Below are 13,060 nucleotides of genomic sequence, written 5' to 3'. Positions count from 1 at the left end.
TTTAGGATATCTGGTCAGCATGGATGAATTGGACCAAAGGATTCTACTTACGTATAGAATCATACAGCACAGAAACAGACCCTTCGGTCCAACTCATCCATGCTGACCAGATATCCTAAATTAACCTAGTCCCATTGGCTAGCATTTGGCTAAATCCCTGTAAACCCTTCCTATGTATGTATCCATCGAGATGGCTCTTAAATTTTCTTAGTGTACTAACCTCCACCACTTCCTCTGGTAGCTCGTTCCATATACGCACCACCCCCTGCTAGAAAAAGCTGCCCTTTAGGTCCCTTCTAAATTCTTCCCCTCATCATAAACCTATGTCCTCTAGTTTTGGACTCCACCACCCTGGGAAAAAAGACCTTGGCTATTTACCTATCCGTGCTTCTCATGAGTTTATAAACCTCTAAGGTCACCCCTCAACCTCCGCGCTCCAAAGATAAAAGCTCCATGCTATTCAGTCTCCATATTGCTCAAACCCTCCAAACCTGGCAACATCCTTATGAAACTGTTCTGCACCCTGTAGTTACAACATCTTTCCTATAGCAGGGAGTCCAGAATTGAACACCATATTCCTATAGTAACCTAATCAATATCCTACATAGCTGCAACATGACATCCAAACTCCTATATTAAATGCACTGACCAATAAAGGCAAGTGTACCAAACACTGCCTTCACTGTCCTGTCAAACTGCAACTCCACCTTCAAGGAAATATGAACCTGTACCCCAAGGTCTCTTTTCAACAACTCTCCCCAAGACTCTACCATCAAGAGTAAAAGTTCTGCCTTTCCAAAATGCAACACCCCACATTTATCTAAAAGTAAACACCCATCTGCCACTCCTTGGCCCATCTGATCAAGCTTCTATTGTTCTGCGATAACCTTCTTTACTGTCCACAACACCCCTAGTTTTAATCTCACCTGCAAACTTATTAACCATTCCTCCTATATTCACATGCACCATTTCTTGTAGCACATCACTGGTCACAGGCCTTCAGTCCAAAAGCAACCCTCTACCACCATCCTCTGTCTCCTACCTTCAAGTTAATTTTGTATCCAGATGGCTAGCTCTCTCTGGATTTCCTAAGGTCTAACTTTGCTAACCAGTCTACCATCCGGAACCTTGTTGAACACTTTGCTGAGACCATGTAGACAACTGCTGTACCTTCATCAATCTTTTGTCACGTTTTCAAAAAAACTCAATCAAGTTAGTGAGGAACAATTTCCCACACCAAAGCTATGTTGACTATCCCTGATCAATCCTTGCTTTTCCAAACACATGTAAATCTGTCCTTTTAGGATCTCCTTCAACAACTTACCCACCCCTGATGTCAGGCTCAGTTGTCTATAGTTCCTGGCTTTTCATTAACACCTTTCTTAAGTAATGGCACTAACTTAGCCACCCTCCTGCTTTCCAGCATGTCACCCACAGCTATCATTGACACAAATATCTCAGCAAGGGACCCTAGCTTCCCACAAAGTTGTGGGATATGCCTGATCATGTCCAGACATTTATCCATCTTTATATGTTTTAAGTCCTTGAGCACCACAACCTCTGTAATATGGACACTTTTTAAGATGTCACCATTTCTCCAAGTTTTCCAGCTTCCATATCCTTCTCCACCATAAACACTGATGCAAAATACTTGTTTAGTATCTCACTTGTTGTACCTGCAGGCTAACCTTTGTGATGCATGCACTAGACCACGCAGATCCTCTTGTGTCTTTGAGCACTGCAATCTCTCACTATTTAGATAGGATTGTTTACTTTCATTTTTCCTGCCAAAGAAGACACTTTCAAATTTTCCCATATTATTCTCCATTTGCCACATGTTTGCCCATTCTCCTTAACCCATCAGTATCTTTTTGTAGTCTCCTTTTGTCTTCTTCACAACTTAGTTTTATACCAACCTTTATGTCATCAGCGAACTCAGCAACCATACCTTTAATACTAGTACTTTAATGAAAAAGTGGTGTGTGGATAAATATATATTAGGTCAGCATCAATAATTTGTCATGTACGGAATGACATTACAGCAGTGTGTGGATTTATTTGTTCTTCAGACTATTGAGCAGTTGGAACAGGAGATGTTGAATGGCCAGAAACTCCAGGGTCCTCAGACTTCAGTGGAAGTGCACCAGATTCTCAAACAGAAGGGAATAGTAGATAAGTAAGTTGAGTTTGCTTGTTCCTTACTTGACGATTATACTTGTGCCTCTTGTCTTTTCTGCCTATGTTTAGCCACATTTGCTATTGCTGGCTGCTATTCAATATGCTGTGATTGATTGGTTTGATGTTCTCTGAAGCACAATTACTGTGCCACATTTTCTTTCTCTCAAAAAGGTTTTGTATGCCTTTATTAAATTTCCTATTAATCTTGCTTCAAGGAGGACAGTCCAGTCTCTTCATGTAACTATCGTTACTCCACCAAGGAGCCAATCTCATGAAATTTTCTCTACCCTTGTTAACGCTTTCACACCCTTCCTAAAGTGTAATGCCTAGAACTTTACATAATAATCCACTTGTGTCTGCAGAAGTGTTTTATAAAGGGTTTTCATAATAACCTTATTTTTGTATACCTTGTTCTTATTTACAAAGCCATAATGCTTTATTCAATGCTTTCTCAGCCTGCTCTGCCATGTTCAATGATTTTTCTTCATATAGTCCCAGGTTGCTCTGCTGCATCACCTTTTAGAATTATGCTCTTTGTTTTCTGCACCCTTCCTACCAAATGGATCAATTTTGAGTGGCACAGCAAAAAAGATTTTCATAATCTGATTACAACCAATTGTTATGCTTGCCTCTTTCAGTCAGGGAGTGTGAACTTGAGGATGTTGCTTGAACAAATCTCAACTTTCTTCCCAGGCCTGCTCCATTTTTGTCTTTTTTCACTTCACCCATCCACTGTTAAACCTTTTAATCCATTTAATTTGTCAACTTCACTTTGGAGAAAGTGAGGACTTTCTAGGACAGGCTGGAGATCAGAGTCAAACAGTGTGGTGCTGTAAAAGCACAGCTGGGTCAGGCAGCATTTGAGGAGCAGGAGAGTAGATGTTTAGTGCATAAGCTCTTCATCAGGAATGAGGGGGTTGGCCAGTAGCTGGGAACACAATAGGTAGATGAAGGTGAGTGTGAAGGTGGTAGATTGGAGAGGGGAGCCGAGTGGATAGGTGGGAAGGAAGATTCTGGATTAGTGGTGCTGGAAGAGCACAGCAGTTCAGGCAGCATCCAAGGAGCAGCGAAATCAGGTAGGAAAGTTCAAGAGGACGGTGCCGGTTTAGAACAGATATTTCCCTCCCCACCCATATCCGTATTCTGTAAAGACCATTCCCTCCGCGACTCTCTTGTCAGGTCCATGCACCCCCACCAACCTACCCTCCCCTCCAGGCACCTTCCCCTGCCACTGCAGGAATTACAAAACCTGTGCCCACATTTCCCCCCCAACCCCACCCCCAATCTCCATCCAAGGCCCCAAAGGAGACTTTCACATTCATCAGAGTTTCACCTGCACTTCCATACATGTCATTTACTGTGTCAGTTGCTCCCATTGCAGTCTCCTCTACATTGGGGAGACAGGACACCTACTTGCAGACCGCTTCAGAGAACATCTCCAGGACACTCTCACCAACCAACCATACCGCCCCGTGGCCGAACACTTTAACTCCCCTTCCCATTCTACCAAGGACATGTAGGTCCTGGGCCTCCTCCATTGCCATACCTTAACCACCCGACACGTGGAGGAAGAATGCCTCATTTTTCGCCTTGGGACCCTTCAACCACACAGGATCAATGTGGATTTCACTACTATCCTCCCCTTCTCTCCCCCAACCTTATCTCAATCCCAGTTCCAACCTTCCAACTTGGCACTGCCCTCTTGATCTGTCCTAACTGTCCACCTTCCTTCCCACCTACCTGCTCCCCCCTCCTCTCCGACCTATCACCATTGCCCCCACCTCCATCTACCTATCGCACTCTCAGCTACCTTTCCCCCAGCCTCACCGCCCTCCCGTTTATCTCTCCACCCTTTTGGTTCACAAGCCTCATTCCTGATGAAGAGCTTTTGCCGAAACGTTGATTCTCCTGCTCCTCGGTTGCTGCCTGACCTGCTGTGCTTTTCCAGCACCACATACTTGACACTGATCTCCAGCATCTGCAGTCCTCACTTTCCCCTAAATATATACCCATTCAAATGCCTTTTTAAATGTTTTAATTATACCAGCCTCCACCACTTCCTCTGGTAGCTCATTCCATTGCACACTTCACCCGAAGAAATCCAAACATATAAATAGAAAGCAGGAATCATCAGCTGTGCTTTTTCCGAAGGCTCACTGAAGATGTTACATAGTATGATGACGAAACATTTGAAAATGAACCTTGCAGCTCAGCGAGTAAACCTACATCTACACATCATCCTCTGCTTGAAAAAGTTGCCCTTAGATCCCTTTTAAATCTTTCCTCTCTCACCTTAAACATATGCCCTCTAGTTTTGGACTCCCCTAACCTGGGGTAAAGACCTTGTCTATTTACCCTATCCATGCCCCTCATGATTTTATAAACCTCTGTATGATCACCCTTCAGCTTCTGATGCTCCGGGGAAAATAGCTGCAGGCTATTCAGCTTCTCCCTACATGTAGAGCTTATTTGTGTATACATTTCTGTGTTTTGCTACGTGTGTTCTGAATAAAGCAACAGTTCTGCTGCTCCCAACTCTCTTAACCTGGCACAAACCCATACATATTCACATTCTTTTTATAGGTTCCCTTTGTTCACTGCAGTGTACCAAATTTGCTATGAAGGCAAGCCAGTGAAAGACTTGATTGCCTGTCTGCAGAGTCACCCAGAACACATGTAAAATGCTGAATTACTTAGTGTTCCTCTTGCATGGGGCGATTATGAGATAACCACGTGTGGATCACCATCTGGAAGAGATCATGTGTAACTATCTATGAACTAAACAGTATGACACCAATCGGTCAGATCAGTAAGTGAGCCTGACTTTCAATGGAGGTTCCATTGTATCGTCAGTTAACGTTTGAAATGTTGTAATTGATTGAAATAAATTTACAGTTAATGCCTTAGTGCGCAAGAGGCTTAATGAGTGCCTGTTCATGATGGAAATACAATAGCAGCTGGATTGCATGCACATTGACATGATATTTGAATAAGCGTTTGTGCATCAATTAATTTAGTTCTTTAAATGTTGATCAAGATGCTCATGAAAGTCTGTTATCACTAATTATATTGCTCTATTACAGAAGAGTGCCCAATTCTTTTAAAATTCTTACTAAAAGGTTGAATTTATTATTTTTAATATGATTTTATGAAAATCCATTATCTTCGACATTATCTGTTTTAAGCATGTGATGTTTACTGTAATTAATTGCACACCTTGCTTCTTCTAGGTTTTAGCAGAGAAGTAAACAAAATATAATATAAAAATCAAATAGACTTTCTTAGATCAAAGCAATTTTGTTACTTATTTTTCTTAAAGTGACAATAGACTGTCTATTCTTAATGGTAGGACTCTAGCTCTGAACCCGCAGTTTGAGTTCAAGCCCCAGTCTGGAGACCTGGGCACACAATCTAAGATGCCACTTCACTGCAGTATTGGGAGAATGTTTGCAAATACAACTATATTTCAAAAATGTAATTGGCTTTAAAGCACATTGGGACATTCTAAGTCATGAACCATGTTATGTCAATGTGAGCTCTGCTGTTTTTTCCACTTGGTATTTCTGAGACTATTGCCACACAGTATTTTGTATTGTTGGTAGACTTAGCTACTAATCCAGCATGCACTGTTCTTTTTAATTAATGGGTGTTCAGGGGATAATATTGTGGGTGTCAACACATACTGTTATGTGTCTGCAAGACTGAAAGGATATTAACTGGGAGATACTAAGAGCATCTGCCTGATCATTAATTTTAGATCAGTACTCCGAGAGGTCATGACTCTTGCTAAGTTAGTCCTGAATTTGTTCTTTGTACGTGATAAAGGAAAACAACAAAGAACATTATGTTCCTCCTCCTCTTTATGCAACAAAAGTGAATTCCAGTATGGGATTGAATTTCTGGCAGATAGAAGTGTAGGTCCCCTGTGCAATCCAGACCTCCTAGAAATGTGACAGAAGACAGACTCTTGCCTCTTTGAAAATTTCCAAACCAAGCTGTGAGGTAGATTTCTTGCTGCTGTAGAAGAGGAAGATTTATTCTTGTTGATGACCATTCCGAAATGACTATTGGCTATCCAAGGTGCATACCTCTCAGTTTGTAGCTCCAGATTTTGCAAAGGACTGAAGCAGGTTTCAGTTCCTTCATTAGACCTCAATAAATGGGTAATGTGAAGCTAAAATTGGGATGAATCTTGTGGTATGATATTATCTGGAGATAGTGTACAAAGGTGAAAAATGATACATTGGACTCTAAGATAACTGGCTTTAAGGGATGCAGACATACCATGCTGGAAGTTCAGAACCAGGTCAGTCTATGTGGTGTACTTGGTAAGTTGATACTTAAGTCATGAGAGATGGACAATACTCCAGGACAGTAATTGGGTCAACTCGATTCACTAATGCAATCATGACCTAACGTTGAGGGCTGAGGTACTTTTCGTTCAGTACAAGATAGCAGTGCAAGCTAGAGTCCTAATTACAACTCTGGCTGGACAAGCAATGGGAAGCTTGCAGGTGGTGTGAGACAGTAGGGTGCAACCTTGAGCCGGTTAAAATCCAGCACATCCCACATGCTTTGGGAAATCTCTATACCTTGACTCTGCCAACCTACAGTGAAACTCTTCTTGGTATACTTTTGGTTTCTCTCATTTTACCTCCTTCCCTTTCTTCACTGTGTTCTTCCCTCCTTGTATTTCATCACGGACTAGTTTAGCTTCATTCCGTAACCACATTTTAAATTTGTTAATCTTCTATTCTCCACCTAAGTACTTTAGAGGTCATTCTATTTATTTTCCTCTATGTTCTAGATTTAAAAATAATCTGTTCATCTGAAATATATTCTAGTCCTGAGGAAGAAATTTTTGACCTGAAACATTACTTTTGTTTTCTCTCAGATGCTGTTTGTTATGACCATTTCAGTATTTTCCAATCTTTGTTTTAATGCAATTTTAATTCTCAGATTTCTGACATTTTATTTTCCTCTCTGCACCTAAGGCACTCGACTTGGATAGGTTGAATGAGCAATCCACACTGGACAAGCAGAAACTCTATTTGTATACATTGCTCATGAACTTGAATTCAAAACTCAAGGCTAGTGATAGGTTTTAAATAGAAAGTCTGAAATCTCAACTGAACAATGATGGGTTTTTTTTATATACGTTAAGCATCCATTTGACCAAACAAAGAAAATTGCTCTGCTTTATTCTCCATTCACATTTGGAATGAAATGATGTGGAAGTAAATTGGATCTCATTACTGGTATACAGGTAAGAATTTTTAAAATCCCATCCCATTCCCACCCTATAATAAAGGATGAAGTTGACTTGGAGGTTGGGGTGGTGGATGTCAAATCTTGAACGTCTGAAAGGTGACTCCAACATGCCCACTTCTGGTTTTAATGAGGCAGGAAGACCAGTCTGCTCATGGGCATGCATTGACCATTCCAAAGATTTAGTTTTTATTTTAAATTTCTCAGAGGCTGATCGGCTTTCCTGAGAAGCACAGTTGTTAAAGAAAGGCAGGGAGTGTCCATTCTCCCCACCACCTCCCTCAAACCCCATCCACGATCAAACAACACCCTTCATGATGTCCACCAGCCAGAGAATTCTATTTTGGGCTTTCATTCCCCCTAGTCATGCCCTGTAGTATCATTGACTGTCTGATCCACATCCCTTGACTCATCACCTCCCTTCTCTCTGCTCTGAGGCTACAGCCCAGTGGCACAGGCTTTTCCATCCAGCCAGACTGTCTGCCTACCTCTTCACCTGACTGGCTGCAGCTGGAAAACCAAGATGAAAATGTGGGTCTGCAGGAAACGTAATCTTCCAGGTTTCCTGTAGAACCAACTCACTCTCACCTTCACTTCATGGAAAGGCCACTGCATTTGAATTGGTAGTTGTGTAACACTGGTTTATTTGGAATAAAGATTCTGGATTCTGAAAATTATTATAACCCAAGTCACCCAACAGAAATTAGATAGTTAGATAAATTTGCCCAGGTAACTTACCTACCTGGATCTGCCATGGACCTCCAAATTTATCTTCTTACTTTGAACAGGTGAGGGTGAGACTGATGAGACGCCCCCCCCCTCCCCGTGGAGGTAATTTCTGCCATCATGTTAGAGTGTTGTAGAAGGTCTGCAACTAGTGCACCCGCACATCTTCAGCTGATCACGTGGGCACAGTTGCCCTGCAGTTTTGGTGTCAGCAAACACTGCCCCTTTAAAATGTAAAAATGAGAGAATTGCTGATGCTATAAATCAGAGATAAAAATAGAAATTGCTTCAAAGGGTCACTTACCCCGAAACATTTACTTTCTCTCCACAGATGCTGCCAGACCCGCTGAGCTTTTCCAGCAATTTCTATTTTTTTGTTTTTTAACATATTTTGTTCTGAGGCTATCTTCAGGAGCTGACTGTAATTTTATCTCATTCCCTGAGCAGGAGAATAAGGGAGAATAAACCCCAGGCTTAGATGACAAAGATGTACTTTACTCAAAACTCAGTTTGCAGGGGTGCTACTCTGTGCATTACAAGAATAATTTGCGGCTCCCTGGTAGATTTGTTCCCTTGTACATCTCACCAATACTGGCTACCCAGAATTAGATCAGAGATAAAATCAGCCCTCCATTGTCCCTCAATTTAATGCACTGATTTAGAATGTTTGCATTTCACACTAGAACAATAGGTATCTTGTTTACATAGGGACATCAAATCACAATACATTTGCAGCTTTGAATCAAGCCAGCTCTGCAACAATCTGCTGGTGCTGTGGAATTTGCTGGACTTAGTGTAGCTCAGGTTCCGCAGTACATAACAGACAAAGAGCTTATCTACTCTGGTGGGAGATAAAAATGCTAACAATGCACAGCAATCCTGTCAGTATGTAAAGAGGATAAAAAAGGGTTTTGTTGAACGGATTGTACACACCATTAGAGGAAGACAGGGAGAATTACAAAGTAAAGCTATGCTAATTATTGTGACCAAGTTTGAGTAGCTTGGAGACATGTTTAATTGCTGGGCAGAAGTGGAAATTGTAACTGGGGACTTATGGCAGCATGATCACCCTTGGTGCCCTGTACAGGCCAGTTAAGGTATTGAGGGAATCCTCATTGGATTACTAATTTATAAAATCCTTTCATTTTGATTTAGTACAATCTTAGAGCAGCACAGTGACTGTGTGGTTAGCACTGCTGCCTTACAGCGCCAGCAGGGAGCCAGGTTTGATTCCAGTCTTGGCAACTGTCTGTGTGGAATTTGCACATTCTCCCTGTGTCTGCGTGGGTTTCCTCCGCATGCTCCAGTTTCCTCTCAGCAGGTTAGCTGAATTGACCATGCTAAATTGTCCATAATATTCAGGGATGTGTAGGTTAGGTGCATTAGTCAGGGGAAATGTAGAGTAATCGGGTAGGGGAATGGGTCTTAGGGTTACCCTTCAGAGGGTGGGTGTGGACTTGTTGGGCCACACTGTAGGGATTCTATGAATCTAGTCCCATTTGCCAGCACCGACCCATATCCCTCCAAACCCTTCTTATTCATATGTCCCTCCAGAAGCCTTTTAAATGCTGTAATTGTACCAGCCTCCACCACTTCCTTTAGATTAGATTAGATTACTTACAGTGTGGAAACAGGCCCTTCGGCCCAACAAGTCCACACCGCCCCGCTGAAGTGTAACCCACCCATACCCCTACATCTACATCTACCCCTAACCTAACACTACGGGCAATTTAGCATGGCCAATTCACCTGACCTGCACATCTTTGGACTGTGGGAGGAAACCGGAGCACCCGGAGGAAACCCACGCAGACACGGGGAGAATGTGCAAACTCCACACAGTCAGTCGCCTGAGGCGGGAATTGAACCCAGGTCTCTGGCGCTGTGAGGCAGCAGTGCTAACCACTGTGCCACCGTGCCGCCCACCGTTCCTCTTGCAGCTCATTTCATACACACACCACCCTCTGTGAAAAAGTTGCCCCTTAGGTCCCTTTTATATCTTTCCCCTCTCACCCTAAACCTATGCCCTCTCATTCTGGACTCCTCCACCGCAGAGATAAGACCTTGTCTATTTACCCTATCCATACCCCTCATGAATTTGTAAACCTCTATAAGGTCATCCCTCAGCCTCCGTCCCTCCAGGGAAAACAGCCCCAGCCTGTTCAGTCTCTCCCTGTAGCTCAAATCCTCCAACCCTGGCAACATCCTTGTAAATCTTTTCTGAACCCTTTCAAGTTTCACAAAATGTATTATTCTATGCATTCAAATTATTTGAGGTAGATGATGTCTCATTTTCTGCATTGTCAGTGACTTACTGCACCATGGTGTGAAAAGATGCAGATTGCAGCAGCTTTCTACATTTGCCTTGGGGCTACCTTGGGAAGTATAACAGTGGTTGCTGCAAAGGAGGCAGCTGGAAAATGAGTAATCCAACAATACTTAAAATATAACCAGACTGACCAGGCCCCCAAATCTCACTCAGAAAAGTAATTGTATGATTGGAGATGGAAAAAATAATTGTATAACTGGCAAAGGAGAAAAAATTACACTACCTAATTTAAAAGAAAACTTAATTTTCCCTACCACTCCTGCAGAGTTCACTGTTATGTTTTCTGAATTAAAAGTTGATGAAGCCAAGAGACCATAGCTTTTCCATATGGCCATTAATCAAGCTGAATGTCAATACGTATCACAAAGTTAAAAATCACAGAACACCAGGTTATAGTCCAACAGGTTTATTTAGAAGTACAAGCTTTCAGAGCGCAGCTCCTTCGTCGGGTAGCTATGATGATAAATATGGTGACAGAGAATTGTTGTTAAACCCAATGTCATCTGTACACAATATGTGTACATATCTAGTTTCAGCAGAGATCACCACTTGACTACCTCACTGAATCAAGGGCTCTGAGATCAATATATAGTGCCAACATTGCGCTGAGGTCAGAGAAACTCACCTCCAGGCTCAACAAAGCCTATCTGCCATTCATAAGGGAAAAACCGGGAATGTGGTGAAATGCTCTGCACTTGCTTAGATGAAGCTGCTTCATTAACACTTGAGAGGTTTAACACTATCCCAAACAAAGCAGCCTGTTCGATTGGCACTCCACCCACCACTTTAAATGTCTCTCCCTTCATCACTGACATACTGTGGCAACATTGTGTACCACTACAAATTGCACTGCAACTCCCCAAAGCTCCTTCAAAAGCACCTTCTAAATGTATGACCTCTGCCATCCAGAAACACATAGCAATGAACGAGTGGGAACGCTAACCTGCAAATACCCTCATGTGCCCATTCTGATCACTTTGACGAAAACAATATAGCTGTTACTTCATTGTTGTTTGATCACAGTCCTAAAGCTTCCTTCCCAACAGCATTGTTGATGTACCTGCACCACATGGACTGCAGTGGTTTAATAAGTGGCTAACATTTTTTCCTCCAGGATTAGGAATTGACAACAAGTGCTGGGTTTGGCAGTGATGGTCGCGCCTTGTAATCAAAAGAAAATAAACTGGTGCCAAGCCAGAGTTCCTGCTTGCAGTCTATATTGGGATGTAAAGGCAGAAGAAAAGAGGATGAAAGGATATGGAAACAGTGTGGTGCAAAGACACCTGTGTAGGGAGGAGCAATAGGGTGGCAAGGTGGCTCAGTGGTTAGCGCTGCAGCCTCACAGTGCCAGGGACCCAGGTTCAATTCTAGTCTTGGGTGACTGTGTGGAGTTTGCCCCTTCTCCCTGTGTCTGCATGGGTTTCATCTGCGTGCTCCAGTTTCCTCCCACAATCCAAAGACGTGCAGGTCAGGTGGATTGGCCATGCTAAATTGCCCATAGTGTTAGGTGCATTAGTCAGAGGGGAGTGGATTGCTCTTCAGAGGGTCAGTGTGGACTTGTTGGGCCGAATGACCTGTTTCCACACTGTGGGAATCTAATTAGCATTTATTTCAACATTTTGTCAGAACTAAAACTTTTTTTTTGTGTAAAGCTTGCAGTGCTTTTAAAACAGTTTGTTTTAAATTACTTTTTATTTGTTAATTAATACAAGATCTATTCAATGGTCAACTTGCAAATTGTGGTAATCAGAAATGTTCATACATAATTTTATGAAAAGTATGCTCTGAAAGAGTTGGCAAATGTGCACAGAAAGTAAGAACAAGTGCTCCCACTACAGAAAATTAAACACTGCCAAGGAAGGTGTGCAATAAATTATTGATACTGCTATAAATGTATAGAAGTGAAATTGTGAAAAAAAATTATAAATGAAATGTTTTGCAACTGTAATTTATTAACTTTTTAATTCTGCAAGTGGATGACTACAATGTAATTGTGTAATATTTCATCACTTATTGGAATATCAAACTTCTACACTAACATTTTAAAATAAAGATTAAAGTTGTTCTGATTTTTTTAGTGTATTCCAAAAAATGGTAACAAGAAGAACATTTTTCAAAATCTGTCAACTGTTCATAACAATCAGATACTCGGCATGACACCGTGAAGTACAATTGACCGTCATTGCGTAAAAATGTGATTTTCAGTATATTTAGTGATTCCATTAAGCTTCAAAACAAAGAAGTAATGAGTGAAAGAAATAAAAAGTATCTGCAGTGCATTTTTATAAAGAGAAAATGGATTTCAGTCTTTTATCAATTTAAATATTCTATCACTGCCTAATTTGATCATATACAACTTGTGGATAGCTGTTTGATTGCTTGGGGCTGACGCTTTCTCTGTATACTGTCTATGTTTCTGACGGGCAGGTGTTCTGCAATCTATTCTAAGAAACCTCTGCCCACTTTATGTCTATTAATATTCCAGAGGTCGCATTCTATTGATGCTATCCAAAATAAGAACAAATAGCTCTTTTTTTTGGATTGGATGGCAGGGACTAGTGA

The 13,060-nt window shown here is 41.7% G+C and overlaps 1 protein-coding gene across 1 annotated transcript in view; it reads left to right on the top strand.

Moving 5' to 3' along the window:
• Nucleotides 1–12,769, top strand: part of gpd1c (glycerol-3-phosphate dehydrogenase 1c) — a 56,129-nt gene extending 43,360 nt beyond the window's left edge. Inside the window, exons 7-8 of the mRNA XM_072575766.1 lie at nucleotides 2,070–2,176; nucleotides 4,762–12,769. Of these exons, the coding sequence (XP_072431867.1) occupies nucleotides 2,070–2,176; nucleotides 4,762–4,858 (204 nt within the window). The 3' untranslated portion in view covers nucleotides 4,859–12,769. The remainder of the gene's footprint in view (nucleotides 1–2,069; nucleotides 2,177–4,761) is intronic.
• Nucleotides 12,770–13,060: the final 291 nt, after the last annotated feature.

Source organism: Chiloscyllium punctatum, chromosome 8, assembly GCF_047496795.1.
Source record: "Chiloscyllium punctatum isolate Juve2018m chromosome 8, sChiPun1.3, whole genome shotgun sequence".
Lineage (NCBI taxonomy): Eukaryota > Metazoa > Chordata > Chondrichthyes > Orectolobiformes > Hemiscylliidae > Chiloscyllium > Chiloscyllium punctatum.
Note: the sequence above shows the minus strand (reverse complement) of the source record. Positions and strands in the feature narration are given on the sequence as shown.